General features: G+C 41.5%; 1 protein-coding gene across 2 annotated transcripts in view; it reads right to left on the bottom strand.

Moving 5' to 3' along the window:
- sugt1 (SGT1 homolog, MIS12 kinetochore complex assembly cochaperone) overlaps positions 1-17,549 on the bottom strand; it is a 181,852-nt gene extending 164,303 nt beyond the window's left edge. For both annotated transcript variants that reach the window (XM_077232374.1, XM_077232375.1), the window contains exons 1-2: positions 17,402-17,549; positions 17,259-17,307 (exon numbers count right to left, since the gene is read on the bottom strand). In XM_077232374.1, the coding sequence (XP_077088489.1) occupies positions 17,259-17,307; positions 17,402-17,415 (63 nt within the window). In that variant the 5' untranslated portion in view covers positions 17,416-17,549. The remainder of the gene's footprint in view (positions 1-17,258; positions 17,308-17,401) is intronic.
- Between the last annotated feature and the right edge of the window lie 1,202 nt (positions 17,550-18,751).

Genomic DNA, 18,751 nt, shown 5'->3' with positions numbered 1-18,751 from the left:
ACCACCTGTTAACATGCAGGCAGCCTATAAATCATTAGGATTTATTATATTTTTATGATAAAAAATCTGTGACAATTTCTTATTTTTTTGTCAGGAAGAATGCAAAATCAAAAACCTGGGAGTCCATGTCTTTATGAAATATAAGCTTCTTATGCATCCACTGTTAAAAAAAACCCCTCCTAGGTACACTTCTGTACACTGGAGAAAAACATATGTATTATGCTTACTACGGCTGTGTATCAGCAACAAATTAATGATACGATACACATCATGATACAGAGGCCACGATATATATATTAGGGATGTGACGGTGAAGATATTTCCCCACCGGTTAATCGACGTGTGACAACACCGGTAATACCGGTATCACCGGCGGGGGCTTTTAAATCACTAATTTAAAGGCAAACGTAAAATGCGCGCGTTTGCACGGGCATGCATAATTGGTGGTGGTGCGGAGCAACACTTTTTTGTTATGGTGCGCTGAATTGGCGCTAATTTGAAAACGAAACTAATTTTTTTTTACATCGCTTATAAAAAGCTGGTGTAGCAGTGTGCACTTAACTCTTTTAAATTAGCGTCAATTCATCCTTCGCATGGAGTTTGATGCGATCTGACAAATCAAAATCCACCATATTTTGTCCAACAAAGCAGTCAGGAGAGTTAGTAGATTAACGTCGGTGGATTTGAACTTGGCTTTAACTGAGGCAATCTCTCACGTCACGACACATTATAGCCACAAAACGGTAGGCCTATTTATTGTTTCATTTTCTTTGACTGACCAAATTTGAAAGTTGAGTTTTTTCATATTAAATATTACCTGCTCGGTCCTGTCTGTCAGCGCGTTGTCAGTGTCCTTATAGGCTACATGAGTTGCACGTATAAAATGAAGTTAACGAACAAACATGATACATCAGGAAACGCCAAAGATCGCTGAATTTCACTGCACTTCATGAAGAGTTTTTTTTTCTTTTGCGTGAAGAAGCCGCTCGACGGAGATGTGTTAAAAGATAGCGGAGTGCATTCATGATTATTAGGCTACCGGTATAATAATCATCCTGGCTCCGTGTCTGAGTGAGTAATTTACTCTCTTACCTTTGTTCTTTGATTAACATTAATGACACTTTAAAGACCAGCCGCTGCTGACAGAGACGCGATCTGACACGCGTCCCATTTTCTCACAAATCTCTACGTTAATTTAAGACTTTATTTAAATCATTTAATACTGCTCTTATGAGGACACTTGACAAAACTGACATTTTGGCATAATTTGTGTGTGTTATGGTTTGTTCAAGCCCAAAAGAGAACTCGATACTGACGCGCGTCTTTTCTGCGGGTCGCGTGCGCGTGTTTGTGTGTAATAGGCAGGACTTATAGCGCAGTCTCTTTAGTCTTGTCGCGCTTAAAGCATTCACATTAATAAGAGTGTGATCATACAATGCTAGTCAACGGGTGACAGAAAAAAACGGATACTGCGTAATTGCGTTAAATATTTTAATCGCGGTGGACAAGTGATGAAACCGGTGTTGCGACTGAACACCGTGTAACACCGGTAACACCGACTACCGTAGCAAGCCTAATATATATATATATATATAAAACGATACGGGTCTGCACTAGGGATGTCAGCAATTAATCGACGACCGATTAATTGTCGATAATATATGAAAATAAACATGCATATTAAAGTTGTATATTTCATAATATAACCATAAAATAAATCAAATGTGTTCTTTTAAATAGTTAAAGTTAAAAGTGTTGCACAGTTAACGTGCTAACATTTACAACTGAAGAAAAGGCTATGAAATCTTAGCTTCAATTATTGCAAAGTTCATGGAACAAACTTGTTTCATTTGTATATGGCTATATTTTATGCGAAAGTGTTGCAGAGTTGCAGAAATGTGGCCATAGGAATTTTCAATGAAGTCAAAATTGATGTCGCACTTTGAATGCATCAAATGTGTATGAGAAATAAAAACTCCTCCAACTTTATGTTGAAAAGTTGACGCAATAACATGATTTTTTTTAAATATTGTTTTAAAACGAAAATGTTGAAAAGTTCACACAATAAATGTGATGGAATGGGGAAATTAAGAATATTTTAATGCATAAAATGTATTAAATTATTTGTTAGCTTTAAAGGTGCATTGCGCAACAATTCATGTTAAAAATACACGTTTTCTAACCCATACATGCATAAACAATTGCCTGATGGACTGAATGAGCCCTTCTCTGATCACTGCAATTGCCTCTATAATCCTGTACAGTAAAATAAATAAGAGGGATTCGGGTTCGAATTTGAGACTGGGCGTGACGTCATGCGCGTTCACGCTCACCAGGCTATGTCTCGCAGGTTTGTGTTTTCGCCGGCGCCGCCATTCTCCGCATCAGCGAAGACAACTCGTGCGTCAAAGGTAGAAGATGGATTCAAAGAGACCGGCTTGTAGTCCATTCCAAACCCCAACGCAAACTCCACGTAAAGTAAAGAAAAGAAAATTGTCGTCTAGTGCCACCAAAAGGTCCAAATTGGAGTCAGACAGGCGTCGGAGTAAGACGAGAGTCTACCTCGGGAAGGCATTCAACAAATGGAGAGATCTCCGGTCTGCTCTTGGTCTCAAACGGGATCCTCAGTTGGCTTTTTTCTTGATAAAACGGTAAGATATAGCCCAGTCTCTAATGTTTGATACGGCCAATCTATGTATGACAACAAATGACGATGCGTAAAATGTGTAATGCTTTAGCGTAAGCTAGATACATGTACAATCAGAATTGGTTTTACTACCATTGTTAGTGAACAGTTTCATAAACTAGGAATTGTATTCGGAAGAATAGTACAACATGAAACATAAAACATATCCAATAAAAGATGCTAACTATGTTTTTGTGTATGGCCTACCGGTAACGTTAGCCTTGTGTCCATTGCTAACATGCTAAGGTGTTCATGTCATTGACCAACAAGGAAGAACGCCGTTGCATTGGCTATATTGTATTTTTCGGTAAAAATAGTAAATTGTTCCCGTGAATGTGGTACATTTTGTATGTAGTATATATGAGGTATGTGGGAGCTCGTATTCTATCAAAACGAGGAAAACGTAAAATATTTTGGTATTGTGATAAAATACATGTTTTATTCTGAACATTGCAGGAAGGGAAATACAATGGTAAAGGGGTAAATATTTTTACTTTACTCATACTGTTTAGCAGACTAACTATTTACTAAATAAAGTATTGACACATTTCACATTAATGTTTGTCAGTGTGTATTGTCCCTGTCAAAATATCTACTAAATAAATCAGCGCTACATGTAGTTTAGTGATTAGCAAAACAGTTCAAGATTCTTGAGTGTGATATAACATGCTGATAAAATGACCGATAATTAGACAGAAATTTTGAGTAAATTATAACAGAAAAAGGATGTATTTTTATTGGAATATTCTACTTAGCAGATCAATAACAGGCTGAACCCCGCAAGTCTTCGGCGGATTAGCCTGTTTGGCTTTTATGAAAACGTCATGGTGACATTTGATTGTTTATTACCTTGAGACATTTGAGTGAACGTTGTTGACCAACTGTGTATGGTATGATTATTATTTTGAGCTTTTGCGAAGTAATCAATTATATTGTTCATGAACGTGTTTTCATAACAATATAATCATAGGTGGATACAGTAAAACATAAACAAAGTTTTCTACTACCCCCGTTTTTCCCCTCACACATAAGAGTAATTTACTCAAATGTCTTTCCTTCCATATTTTTGAAATGACTTGCAGATTTATAACTTTATTACCACTGAAGACATTTTGGCTGTACACCAAAGATCTGTGCGGCAGATGCTCCTTTAGTTATGAACAGCTCGTGCTCGTGCATGCGTGCGTGTGCGTGTGGTCCATGAGCGTGCACAACTATGGTTGCAGTTTCGCTTGTCGCCAGAGGGGGCGTAGTTCTGCAAAAACTCAGAGACTTGCGTTTTGCACCTTTAAAGTGTAAATGGGCACAAATGTATTTTAACTTTGTTTTAAAAGTAACAAACTGTTGAATGTGTTTTGGGAAAATGATATTAAAATAAAGTTTTATTTGAAAAAGAAACAAGCCTGGTTCGCCATTCATTTAACATTATAGATGACATTTAAATTGAGTCCAAAAAAAAAATATATATATATAAGAACTACTCCGGTAATAAACAGTTCAGAAACAGAACGCGGACATCAGTTTACCGTTCGGGGTTGTCATTTTGCATTGCGCCGCGTCCAGTGTGGACGTTATTAACCGAAATGGATTAGCATATCATCTAACACAACTGGTACATTTAGCTAATGAACTTAATATATAAATATTAAAATGTTATCCTTGTGAAGTAGGCCAAGTAAATCTCAACTTCAAGACCGCTGTGGGCTAAAAACTCAATGCCGCAGGTCTTCTTAGTACATAGGCCCTAATGGGCATTTACAAGTAAACGTGGCCTTTTTCACATTCTCCAGACTTTCCCCAGTATGCACAATATTAAGGAAATGTCATAAGCACATTTGGGAAGAAAACAACACACGGGTTGACAGACTGCATCTGCGATGACGTAATATTTGATTAAATAATTATATTAAATGATCAATCATCGATACATATTATAATCTAGCCGTTTATTTACATCAAACCTTTCCTCTGGGTTTTTTGAATGCCATTGCACATTCTGTCATGCCGGTGACTATGACACTATTAGCGCTTTTCCACTGCATGGTACGGTTCGGCTCGGCACCGTTCGGCTCGCTTCGCTTTTCCACTGCGTGGTACGACTCGGCGCAGCGTGGCTCGGTTCGCTTTAGCTCGATTGCTTTTCCACTGCAGTTAGTACCGCTTCAAAGTGGGTGGGATTATGACTGATCGTTATAGTTTATCCGCTCCTCGTTAACCAACGAGAACGTCTGCACTTCTCGTCCACTGACCAAGATTCAGCCATTTCTTTTTTGGAAGTTTTTTTCTTCAAGCAAGTCAAGCAAGTAGTTTTAAAACAGCTGCTACAGCAGTGGCTGTTACTGGCTATTTAAATCTAGCGGGTTTGATGTAGTGACGATTCTGTCTGTCTGACCAATCAGTGATCTGCAGTGTTTTTACGTCACATTTTAGTATCGATACGGTACGCTTGGAACCTCAACAGAGGTGGTACCATTTAAAGCGAGCCGAAGCAAGCTGTACCGTACCGTACCATGCAGTGGAAAAGCGTCACAAGAGAGTCGTACCGAGCCCTACCGTACCATGCAGTGGAAAAGCGCCAAAGCGTGCCGTACCATGCAGTGGAAAAGTGCCATGTGACCTATTGTAGTTAATGATTAATCGATTGTTAATTTAAACGACGATCGATCATGCGAATTTGTGGAAATTGACATCCCTAGTCTGCACTAAATTTCAGTTTAGTTTAACAGCTGTTTATTAAACTCCACAATATTCGGAGCCGCTTGCAATTTTTCTAAATTGCAGCAGATTTCCGGCAGATTTTGGGCCTAGATTTTGTCATCGCAACGCACATTCAGCCAAAGCCAACTTCGAAGTAGGCTACGTACGTTAAACTTGAATCAATCGCTAAACTTCTGTTTGCAATGTTGATTCGGCAATGTATCTGTCACGTTTGATCAATTCACTTTCTCTCTCTCGTCTTGTGTGCCGTGTGTGTGTGTGTTTAGTGTGGGCGTGGTCACTGATCACTTCTGATCAGCAGCGCCAGCTGGTTTCACTTTGTATGTGGCTTTATATGTTCAGTAACTGGTGTCTCATGTTGTCAGATCATTGTTCGTCTCCGGTGTGTTCCTGTTCTTCGTGTCGTTGCTGAGTGGATTCCTGTTCGTCGTGCTGTCGTACCCGGTTGGATTGTTATCGTTACGTGTTCTGGATTACCTTCACTGGACTTCCACACGCGGTCACGGATACTCACCACGGGATCACCGAGCACCTTCAACGAGGACATCACCAGCACTGCACCACCTGCTCACCTGGGTCCCTGCGCCACTGTTCCATCTGTGTTGTGCCGTCTCGACCCCAGTGTGTCTGTTCTGACCGTTCTGCTATCTGTTCTTCAATAAAGCGTTTATTGCATTTGCATCCGGTGTCGTTCCAGTATGTCACAGAATGATCTGACCTCAACGGATGCAGCAAGCACATCAGGCTGGGACAACTTCGCTGCTAACAGCATCGCCAGGATGGACCAACAAGAGGAGGGCATCACGAACATGGGTCGAGCAGTTCAAGCACTTGTGGCGCAGGTGTCCGAGCTCACCCAACAACTACAACTTCTCAGGGTTCCCACTGCGCCGCCCACACCGCCCGTTCAGCCCACACCTCCAGAAGGATGGAATCGTCGTGAGCCACGTTTACCCACACCTGAGGGTTATGCAGGTGAGCCGGAGTTCTGCAGAGTATTTTTAACCAGATGCTCTATGCACTTTTCGTTACAGCCGCAGACATTCGCCCAAGAACATGCTGCGCCTCGTTCCTGGCACTCTCGGAGGAAATGAAGAGTCTTCGATCGGGCTGTGGCGGGTAGGGAGGCGGCCAGACTACTCGCCGATCTGCGCCAGGGAGACCGCTCGGTGTCGGAATATTCCATCCAATTCCGCACCCTGGCCGCAGAGTGCCAATGGAACGAGGAGGCGCAGTGGGACCGTTTCCTGCATGGGCTGGCTGACCGTGTCCAAGATGAGATCTACATGTTGGACTTACCCGCGAGACTGAACGGACTCATTGAGTTGGCTCTTCGGGTCGACGCTCGGCTGAGCAGGAGGAGTCGGGTCGTCCAGAATCGTCATTTCTTCAGCACAGAGAGTGCACGCACCGTCAGCGAGGACACGGTCAGCCCCGTCACCGATCACGAGCCCATGCAGGTGGGCAGAGCTCGGCTTTCCCGGGAGGAGAGAGAAAGGCGGAGATCCCAAAGACTTTGTTTATACTGTGGTAAACCGGGGCATTTCGTCAACTCATGCCCGGTAAAAGAGCAAGCCTGATAGTATCAGTGAGGCTACTATCGGGTGGGATCTCCGCCAAGAAGACCTCATCATCTACTCTCCTTCCGGTAAGGCTCAGGTGGGCAACTCACTTTCACGACACCAAGGCTTTACTGGACTCTGGGGCAGAAGGTAATTTTCTGGACATTAGACTCGCTAAACAACTTCTCATCCCCTTTTCTCCCCTCAACCGCAAGATCTCCGTCAACGCCCTTACTGGTCAAGAACTTCCTAACATTTCACACGTTTCTGAACCCATCACACTCACTACATCTGGCAACCACACTGAAACTATAACATTTTTTCTCATTGATTCACCCATTGCACCAGTAGTACTCGGACATCCCTGGCTTACACTTCACAACCCCAGAATTGATTGGGGTCAGAATTCTGTGTCTGCGTGGAGTAATAAGTGTCATGAGTCTTGTCTCGTATCTGCGTGTTCGTCTGTACCTGTTACTGTGTTTCAGGAGGAGGAGGTGAATTTGTCTAACGTGCCCAAGGAGTACCAGGATCTGAGAGAAGGGTTCAGTAAGTCTCGTGCTGCTTCTCTACCTCCGCATCGTCCTTACGACTGTGCCATAGATTTAGTGCCAGGTGAGTCTCCGCCTAAGGGCAAGTTATATTCACTTTCTATACCAGAAAGGGAGGCTATGGAGAAATATATTTCTGATTCTCTAGCATCCAAGTTCATTCGCCCTTCCTCATCTCCAGCGGGGGTGGGGTTCTTTTTTGTGGGGAAGAAGGATGGATCTTTGCGACCTTGTATTGATTACCGGGGGTTGAACAACATCACGGTAAAGAACACCTACCCTTTGCCGTTGATGTCTTCAGCTTTCGAGAGGTTGCAGGGAGCATCCATCTTCACAAAATTGGATTTACGTAACGCTTATCATTTGGTCCGCATAAGGAGGGGCGATGAGTGGAAGACCGCGTTTAATTCCCCTAGGGGGCACTTTGAATATTTGGTCATGCCGTTCGGGCTGTCCAACTCCCCAGCGGTTTTCCAGGCACTCGTCAATGACGTGCTGAGAGATATGGTTGACCAGTTCATATACGTTTACCTGGATGACATATTGATTTTTTCATCTTCTCTCCAAGAGCATGTTTAGCAGGTCAGACGAGTGCCTCAGAGGTTGCTAGAGAATGGGCTTTTTGTCAAGGCGGAGAAATGCGTTTTCCATGCACAGTCGGTTCCCTTCTTAGGTCACATCGTCTCGTCTGAGGGAATGCGTATGGATCCTGACAAGGTTAAGGCTGTGATAGATTGGCCAAGTCCAGATTCCCGTAAGGCCCTACTGAGGTTTCTGGGGTTTGCCAATTTTTAACGGCGTTTTATTCGCAACTACAGCCAACTAGCCGCGCCTCTGACTGCCTTGACCTCCCCAAGAACGACGTTCAGGTGGTCCGATGCAGCCCAGGCCGTATTCGTCAAACTCAAGAGCCGCTTTGTTTCAGCTCCCATTCTTGTCGCCCCTGATCCATCACGTCAGTTCGTGGTGGAGGTCGACGCGTCAGAGGTGGGGGTAGGAGCAGTTCTTTCTCATCCTCTTCCTCAGACGACAAGATGCATCCTTGCGCGTTTTTATCCCATCGTTTATCTCCTGCCGAACGCAACTATGACATAGGTAACAGAGAGTTGTTGGCAGTCAAGTTAACGCTGGAGGAGTGGCGTCACTGGTTAGAAGGGTCAGGGGTACCTTTTATTGTTTGGACTGATCACAAGAATCGAGAATACATTAGAACTGCTAAAAGACTCAACTCTAGGCAGGCTCGCTGTGCACTGTTTTTCAGACGTTTTGACTTTTCTCTCTCGTACCGCCCGGGTTCCAAAAACATCAAACCCGACTCATTATCTCGTATTTTTGATCAGACCGAACGCCCGTCTACTCCCGAGCGTATTTTACCAGAGAATATTGTTGTCTCCGCTCTCAGGTGGGAGATCGAATCGAGGGTCATGCTGGCCTTAGAAGGGGTAACGCCTCCGCCCGAGTGCCCACCGAACCGTTTATTTGACCTGAGGGGAATTGGTCCGAAGTTATTCAGTGGGGACATTCTTCCAGCATAGCGTGTCATCCAGGAGTTAACCGCACCAGTTTTTTGGTAAGACAACGATTCTGGTGGCCCATGATGGCTCGTGACATCCGCAATTTTGTATTGGCTTGCTCGGTTTGCGCCGCTGGTAAGACTTCCAATCGACCTCCAGATGGGTTACTCCAACCGTTGTCAGTCCCTTCGAGACCCTGGTCCCACATCGCTCTAGATTTTGTTACCGCCCTCCCGCCCTCCCAGGGCAAGACAGTCGTTTTGACTGTCGTGGACCGGTTCTCGAAGGCGGCTCATTTCATTCCCTTGCCCAAATTACCCTCAGCCAAGGAGACAGCGGTAACAATCATAGATCACGTCTTTCGACTTCATGGCCTCCCGATAGACGTGGTCTCTGACAGGGGTCCCCAGTTTGTGTCCAAATTTTGGCAAGAATTCTGTAGATTACTGGGGGCGACTGTCAGTCTATCTTCGGGGTTTCATCCCCAGAGCAATGGACAAACCGAGAGAGCCAACCAAGACTTGGAGAGAGTGTTGCGATGTTTGGTGTCCAAGAATCCTTCCTCCTGGAGCCAACAACTCTCGATAGTGGAGTACGCCCACAATTCGTTGCCAGTGTCATCCACGGGCCTCTCGCCGTTTGAATGTAGTTTAGGTTACCAGCCACCAGTTTTTACCAGTATGGAGTCCGAGGTCGCGGTCCCCTCCGCTCATGCGTATGTCCAGAGGTGTCACCACACCTGGAATAGAGCCCGTAAGACTCTCCTCCAGGCGGGGAAGCGCACCAAGGCCAAGGCCGATCGCCACAGGTCAAAGCCCCCTGTATACGTCGTAGGTCAAAAAGTGTGGCTTTCAACTAAGAATATTCCTCTCCGATCCGTGTCTAATAAACTTGCCCCCAAATTCATTGGTCCGTTCCCTGTCACCAAGATCATTAGTCCGGTGACAGTCCGCCTCAAACTTCCTCCGGCATACAGGAGAATTCATCCCGCCTTCCATGTTTCCAAAATAAAACCTGTGTTTTACGCACGTATTAATCCGCCAGTCCCGGTTCCCCCACCGCCGCGTCTCGTAGACGGGGAACCAACGTATTCGGTAAATTGTATTCTGGACTCGAGAAGGAGGGGACGCGGATTTCAATACCTGGTGGCCTGGGAAGGTTACGGTCCGGAGGAGAGAAGTTGGGTACCTGCTAGAGACATCCTGGATCACTCTCTGATCGATGATTACAATCGACAGGTAAGGAGTCCTGGGGACGCCAGGAGGCCAGGACGCCAGGAGTCCTGGGGACGCCAGGAGGCGTCCCTAGGGGAGGGGGTACTGTCACGTTTGATCAATTCACTTTCTCTCTCTCGTCTTGTGTGCCGTGTGTGTGTGTGTTTAGTGTGGGCGTGGTCACTGATCACTTCTGATCAGCAGCGCCAGCTGGTTTCACTTTGTATGTGGCTTTATATGTTCAGTAACTGGTGTCTCATGTTGTCAGATCATTGTTCGTCTTCGGTGTGTTCTGGACACAGTTCTTACACTAATTCCAAGTTCGCTGTTGAGATTAAAAAATAAGTTTGTAACGTTAGGTGTTTGTCAGATAACGTTAAGTATGAATGAGCATACCAAACCAGCAGAGCCAAACAGCGTTGTCATTTGTTTACTTCTTTGCTACAACGTACAATTAACAACACGAACTATTACAGGAAAACACATAGACAAAAAAAAAATCATACTACAGGTTGTGGCCCGTAAACAAAAGCTTCTGTTTTTAAAGTTGGAACTGCTCCATCTTTCAGAACAAGCCGTTGTGTGAATCCTGCATTGTACTCGCCACGATTGTGGAAGCTTTCCTCCGTAACATGGGCAGCACAGAGAGCGAGTTTTGGGTCATAATTATGAAGGACCGAGTTAAAAATAAATTAACCATTGATCCCTAACTCCCTTCTCCCTAGGCGGAAAGCGGAACTGCAATCCGGATGAAAATAACAGCAGCGTTTCGACGGCATTGCGACAACTCATCTCCAAAACAGCAATATAAAATGGCCTCGCCCCGCTTAAAGTATTCTCGGAGGAGGGGTTTATGTAAATAATGGGATATGCTGACGTCAGCATATCCCATGGAATGTCGTGTAGTCCAAAACCGGTCGTTTGCTGTAGTCCTTAGAAATTGATTTTTTTAAAAGCAAATATCTTCCTTTACTTTGAACTTTGAGCGCTGTAACTTTGCAGATGTTGTTTATGCTCAAACAGCAACATACACACTAGCCAAAGTTAGAAAAGTGAAATTGTGTTTTACCACCCCTTTAAACCTGAATAAGTTTCTTTTTTCTGTTGAAGTTATTTGGAAGAATGTGGGTAACCAAACAGTTGATGTACCCCAGTGATATCCATAGTATATTTTTCCCTATGGAAGTCAATGGGGACCAGCAGCTGTCTGGTTACCCACATTCTTCAAAATATCTTCTTTTGTGTTCAGCACAAGAAATTAATGAATACAGGTTTGGAACAACATTACAGTGAATAAATAAATGACAGAATTTTTATTGTTGGGTGAACTATCCCTTTAAGGACAGGGCTACTCAAGCGTGCCGCACAAGCCCTGAAAAGTGAAGCCAAAACGTCTCGATCGCCCCTGGGTGACCGGTCCTAGTATAGCTCATAAACCCCGCCTCCCCATGTTATTCAGCGGGACCGGAGACCAACTAAACAATTAAATTACATAAACCCCGCCTCCCCATGTTATTCAACGGGACGTGAGACCAACTAAACAATTAAATTACACTTCACATATCTGTTTTAAAACCCTGGAGCTTTTATTTTGACTGGGACAGGGACTCATGCACTAGAGTAGGGCTGAAACGATTAGTCGACATTGTCGACAATAAAAAATTGTCGACAAATATCTTTTTTGTCGAGTAGTCGTTTGATCCCACGTGACCTAATGTAAGGGCGTGCAATATCGCGATTTGACCGCTACGACGCTGTAGAGCTAGAGTGTAATGCAGCCCTTACAAATGCTATTGGTAAAAGAAAAAACAGCACGAATTATGACTGAGTGCAAACGAATCCGAACTAGCAAGGTTTGTTTGGGAAAGTTTCACAAAACTTCAAAACAAGAATGCTGTCGTGTTCAATACATCCAAGGCGGAACTTGGTTTTCACGGGAGCACAACATGCACGTTGGAGCACTTACAGAGGAAACATCCCGGCAAAAGAGGAGCCGGTGAGAATTGAGTGTTCTCCAGCTAGAGCTAACTAACTAGCGGTAAATTTCTTTATTTGAGAATGCAATACTACTAATAATATCATCAATAATAATATAATTACAGTTATGTAATGATTTATTTTGCATAAAATAAAGCTTGATCGAGCTTAGGAGTCAGGGCTGTTTTTATTATTTGTAACACTATTAGGTATTATAGTCTTATCACTTGCCTGTATTTTGTTACATAATCATGACTTGCAAAAGGAGATGTTAGGAAGAATATCATGGCAGTTACTTTTTCGTACTGTAAATTAAAAGGTGAATGAGAACGTCTCTGTCAGCTCAATTGTCATGTAAAAAAAAAAAAGATTGTAATTTTATACTTATAATAATGGTTTGCAGATGAATATTTTACCATTCTTTGTGTCCTGAAGTAAATGTCCCTTTTTCTGTTTCAGTTCTAAGAAAAGCAGTGGGCCTATTCAACAATGCTTAGAGAGCATTTGTGTGTGATTTGAGTTGGACCGAAATCTGAAAACTTAAAGAGAATGACCTGTTTAGTTGGCTCAAAGTTCATTAAAACAACTATTTCAAAAGCTGAACTGATTTTAATTTTTTATATTATAGTAAGTATAGTAATATTATAGTCGATGTTTTAACTAATTGAAAAAGCTGAATAATCGTTCCAAACTTACTGATTAGTCGATGAAATAATCGAAGATTAGTCGATTAATCGTTCTAATAATCGTTAGATTAATCGATTATCAAAATAATCGTTTGTTGCAGCCCTACACTAGAGATGCACGGATCAGCTCTAACATCACCTGAATACACCGTTAAAAATAAGTCATCCAACCGCCACCCACCCAAACCTATGATTAGTGCTGGGCGGTTTGACCAAAAATTCATATCACGTTTTTTTTCAAAATTATGCCGGTTTTCCGGTTTATGACGGGGGTTTTTTCACGCATAATCAGGTGTTCAAAGCATTTTGTACTGGTTGAGAGAGGAATTACTGCAGTAAATTAACGTAGGATGGTCTATTTTACTGTCATTAGTGAATATTGTAGAATAGAATAGCGCCCAGTATGACCTAAAATTGTTAATTCTTAACGTTCTGATAACGTTCTTATAAACAGGAAATAACGTTAATACAACAATTATATAACGGGAGAATTGTACGTTCTAATGACGTTTGAATGATGTTCTTATAACCAAGCAAGAACGTTAATACAACGTTTATATAACGGGAGAATTCAACGTTCTTATAACGTTTTGAATAAAGTTCTTATAACCAAGAAATAACGTTAATACAACGTCTAAAAAACTGGACGTTTTGAATGTTCCTAGAACATTCAGAAATAACGTTAACGTTTGTATAACTTAATGGGAATGTTATGAAAACGATCTTATAACCTGAAATTGTGAGCTGGGGAAGAGGAGAGATTTGCGATTGCACTGAACACGTTTTAAGTGCAGGATTCTCTGAGCGAGCCCAGAGAAAATAGACCTATTCTAACAAGAGCATCGTGTATCTGAGAGCGCGGCACATTATATTCCGCGCGCGTGCAGAGAGATTTGCGCTCGCGCATTATATTAATGTACTTTCGCAGTACAATAATGCGCTCTCGACATTTGACAGGAAAATAACGCCATAGTTCTGCAGCATCCATCTTCCTTGTAACGTAACACCAGAGCACTGCTGTTTACCATCGCCTCGCAGTCGCTGCTTAGAAGTGCAACATTGTAAAGGGTCCGTCTGAAACGGTGTCGCGCGGCGCAGCGTAACGTTCGTTTCGAACAGATTGAATTTAGGCTTTTATTCACATTATAAATATCAGCGAACATAAACAGAAGCTCAACCGAAACCTGCTTGACATACGAGAACAAACCTCATTGGCTCTTGCGAAAGCTCAAAGTTTTGACCAGTCTGACAATTTGTGCTACCCTCAGATTTTGTTACCTCCCACTGCATGAAGCACATTTCGACAGCGAAATGTATTTTATTTTTTTATTGCAACAAAAAAATATACAAAGATTTGTACATGAATATACACCTCACAACAAATAGGAAACAACATACATAAGAATATGTAAACAAAACAAAAAAAGAAAGAAAATAGGTCATGCCTGTGGTAAATTTACAATAATTTAAAGTGACAAAAGCTTCATAGGTCTTTCTTGCTTTTTTGTTCTTAATTTTATCTAATGTATTACCATATAGTTTAATCTCTTTTATAAAGTGTTCAAAGCTTGGCTTAGGTTTAGTCCATTTTTTCACATGAATGTGATATTTTCCAAGTAGAATAAAAAGTTGTATAAGGAAGTACATCGTAATTTTGGAATCAACATTGTCCTGCACAAAAAACAAAATACTACATCGTACAGATCAATTTGTAAACATGTTTCAAATAACCTAGAAGTGAAATTTTAAACATCCAACCAAAGCATTTTTGAATATATACAATAGGGATGGGACGATTACCGCTATTACTATAAACCACGATAAAATGTAATGACGGTTAGTATTATCGTTTAAAATTTAATTATTATTAAAACCGTGTTTGATTATCGCGATTTTAATAAATCACTGTATATCCTGTCCAGCCAGCAACAGTCCAGCAGCGCGCAATGTTGGTTGTTGTTGTTTTTATGCGAGAAGGAATGGCGGAAGGCAGTGACCGTGCTCGGGAGATATTTCAGCCTTTTAAGAGGACCAAATCTGAGGTGTGGTCCTATTTTGTCTTTTACAAAAGTCCTGAGGGAAACTTGATCGGGGATGGTCACCCTGTCTGCAGAACATGCAAAAAAAAAGTCGGGGATACACTTCAAATCTGCCGAGTCGTCTTGTGTGACCATCACACGGTTGCAGCGAACGCAAGGCAAGTTAACTTTGACCTCAATACTAAAACTACATCTGGGAAATAATTGGGCACAAAATGTTGTTTTGAGTTGAAATATTTTATCTCACTCACTTGAAATAAACGTGAAGCTTCAGCAAAGAAAAGTTCACATCAAGTGGCTTTGAGCCAGAGACGAACGAACAAGTTCAAACAAGTCTATTTAGAGTGACATTTAAGAGGTAATAATGTACAGTATATTGACCGATTTTTTTACCACATAATTAAGGGTATATATTGAATTGATAGATTAATGTTTTAAATCTTAACCATTTATAAATCCATTTTGAACAGCATACAAAACAATCGTCCAGACAAGAGGATCACAACATTATCACTCTGTAAACAATAAAACAACTTAGGGCTGGCTGATAAATCGATTTTATTGATTAAAGCTGCAGTAGCGAGTTTTGAGAAAATTTTGACTTTGCCTGAAAATTTGAACAAGCACAACTTACAGGTCCAACCCCCTTGCTCTCTGCTACGCTACAGCCCTCCCTCCACAGCTCCTCCCCCACAGCAGAGCCTGCCGTGAACGCGCAGGCTAGTAAGCAGGACCACCGATGACGGCATTCACTAATAGGGACGAAACATCAACAATATGCTTTACATTGACTATGGCCTGCCCATACTTTTGACTACAAACTTGGTCCTCCAATCATCATCTATTTTGCAATACATGTAACTTTATAAGGTTGCACTCGTTATAGCTACTAAGATAACGTTAAAGGATTAGTTCACTTTAAAAAAAACTTTTGCTGATAATTTACTCACCCCCATGTCATCCAAGATGTCCATGTCTTTCTTTCTTCAGTCGAAAAGAAATTAAGTTTTTAGATGAAAACATTCCAGGCTTTTTCTCCATATAATGGACTTCAATAGGACGTTTCGAGGACCAAATGACAGTTTCAGCGCAGCTTCAAAGGGTTTTAAACGATACCAGACGATGAATAAGGGTCTTATCTAGTGAAACGATCGGTCATTTCAAAAATAAATAAAAAAACTTTAAGTTTTATAAGCACAAATGCTCGCCTTGCTCTGTTCTGTGATGCACGTTAGTGATCCTGTTCGAACTCGTTCATCCAAATGAACAAATCTTTTTTCGAGTCATTCGTTCATTGAATGAACGAAATGACTCCGAAGTTTAAAAAGTTTAAAACTTCTAGGCCACCAAAGTATCGATTGGTATTTAGAATATCTTTCCGTAAATAGTGTATTTTCTTCCTCCAAATAAAAACATAAAAAATCGTATCTAATTCCCTGAGAACATTTTTCGGAACATCTGCTGACATGGATTTATAAACCTGCGTACCAACAGATCTTGAGATCCCTTCTGCTTTTTAAAGTAGAATACGTCCATTTAGGGACAGAGCTCTCGTAAGCCACATATTGAATCTGTTTTTAATTTTCTCAATAATAGGCTTAAAATTTAACCGGCTTCTTTGATTCAGATCTTAACACACCATTATGCCAAGATATGTGGTATTATCTTTAATTGGTATCCCACAAATTTCTTTCAACACACAATCTTTAAGCGAGAATAAAGTGGACTTATTCTTATTCATCCTTAATCCAGAGATTCCAGAAAATGTTCCAATACATTTAACAACTTTATCCAATTCGTCCTGTTTTTGACAAAAATTGTGGTATCATCCGCTAATTGGCTAAGTTTAATCTCTTTTCCAAACACTGAAATTCCTTGAAAACTTCCTTTTTTGATATGAGCAGCAGCCATGACCTGAGTAACCAATGTGAAGAGAAAAGGTGATATAGGACATCCTTGTCTTATCCCACGGCCCATATCAAATCTCTGACATGTAACGTTACCGTGAGATAACTGGATTGAACTATTCGAACCATTATAAAGCGTACGGATTGCTTTTTGAAAGAAATTACCAAAACCAAAGAAATCAATAACTTTGATCATAAATGAATGTTCGACAGCGAAAAAAAAAGCTACTTCACAGATTGTTACCAGCATCATAATCATGTGGTTTGAGGCTTTATTAACGTCCATACCAACCCCTAACGTTACCCTAAACCTAACCTTAAGAGATATTTGAATTCTAAGTCTGATAAACACGCCTGAAGTATGTGTTAACTGCAAAAATAGGTGATAGTGAACAAGCGCCTACCTCAAGGGCTCTCTCTGGATCCTCGTCTATGAAACTGTCAGAGAAACGCCTGCAATGTAATTGCACATTATATTGGTAACGTTATACATGTAGGCCTATGCGTGTGTTAAACGCATTTGTTAAATAGGCCTTAAATAACTCACCCGCTGGTTGCCATGGGTCCGCTTTCAGTACTTTCCTTCGGAAGCTGTAGAAACTTCTGGAGGAAACGGAGACGTTAAATGAGGTCTTCAATGTGCTTCAATCATAGATATGTATACGAAGAAACCACATTCGACCACTCCAGACGTGCTAACGCGTCCGCCATCTTAGAACGGTCAAAACACTTTAGATGCTGTCGTCCCTCACTGTAAATAAAAAAAATGTAAGTTGGCACAACAGTGTGCAGCCTCTGATTGTAAAAACTACCGGGATTCAATTCCCTGAAAAAACGGGATTACCTTTCACAGGTGGGAATGTGTTGGTTTATGTTTATTTTATGTATATCAACTCAATATTACAGGTTTTTATTCTTTGCTAACTTTTAAATGTCGTGTTAGCTCATGCTTTCGTATTGTTGTATTACATCCTATCAAAATCATCTGCTGATGCAGTTAAAGATATTCATACTTGCATATAATTATGGTTGCAACACAACACACAGTTAACTTATTCTCGATTGTTGATGGATTGAGTTTGACCGTTCCAATATGGACGGCTTATGTGGAATCGCTAAAGATTCCAAACTGATTTCAACTGTTTATAGATATTCATACTTGCATATAACTATGGTTGCAACACAACACACAGTTAACTTATTCTCGATTGTTGATGGTTTAAGTTTGACCGTTCCAATATGGACGGCTTATGTGGAACCGCTAAAGAGGGTTCTATGTATTCATATATCTATGCTGTCAATCCTTCGTTACTTCCGGAATTAAGAGCTATAGAGAGCCTAAAGCTGTGTCTGAAACCGCTCCATATCCACTAAATAGTGCACTATATCGGGTGTCAGACATTTTATAGTGGTGTCCGAATTCTGAGTGAACTACATCATTGCCTACATTCATTCACTACTTTTACCCACAATCCTCTCTGAATTCGAGTGTACATTCCATGGTACATTCCATAGACATCATATAGGTAGACGCCCTATCGACCACTACTGCCTATTGGCACGGACGAGAATGGGAGCCGCCATCTTAAACCGGTCACCCGCTCCGCTCAGTGTAATCTGAATGGCAGGTGAAATGAGCTGTCAGCCCATTAAATTAATCATATCTCACTGAATACTGAACTGATTTTCACGCGGTTTTTTTTTTCTGCAAAGGTCATTCATGTAGCTATGACACAGGACACATGGTTCGGCGTATTTTAATATCCATAGTAGGCTTAACAGTAATAATATTCTGATATAAGATATAATGTGACCAGACACATTATGTGTGATGAAGGATATACATATATCCTTCATCACACATGAAGGATATATGTATTTATAAAATACATATAAT

The sequence above is a fragment of the Siphateles boraxobius genome, unplaced genomic scaffold (assembly GCF_051911475.1).
Source record: "Siphateles boraxobius isolate OS27281-9 unplaced genomic scaffold, OSU_SipBor_1 17, whole genome shotgun sequence".
NCBI lineage: Eukaryota > Metazoa > Chordata > Actinopteri > Cypriniformes > Leuciscidae > Siphateles > Siphateles boraxobius.
Note: the sequence above shows the minus strand (reverse complement) of the source record. Positions and strands in the feature narration are given on the sequence as shown.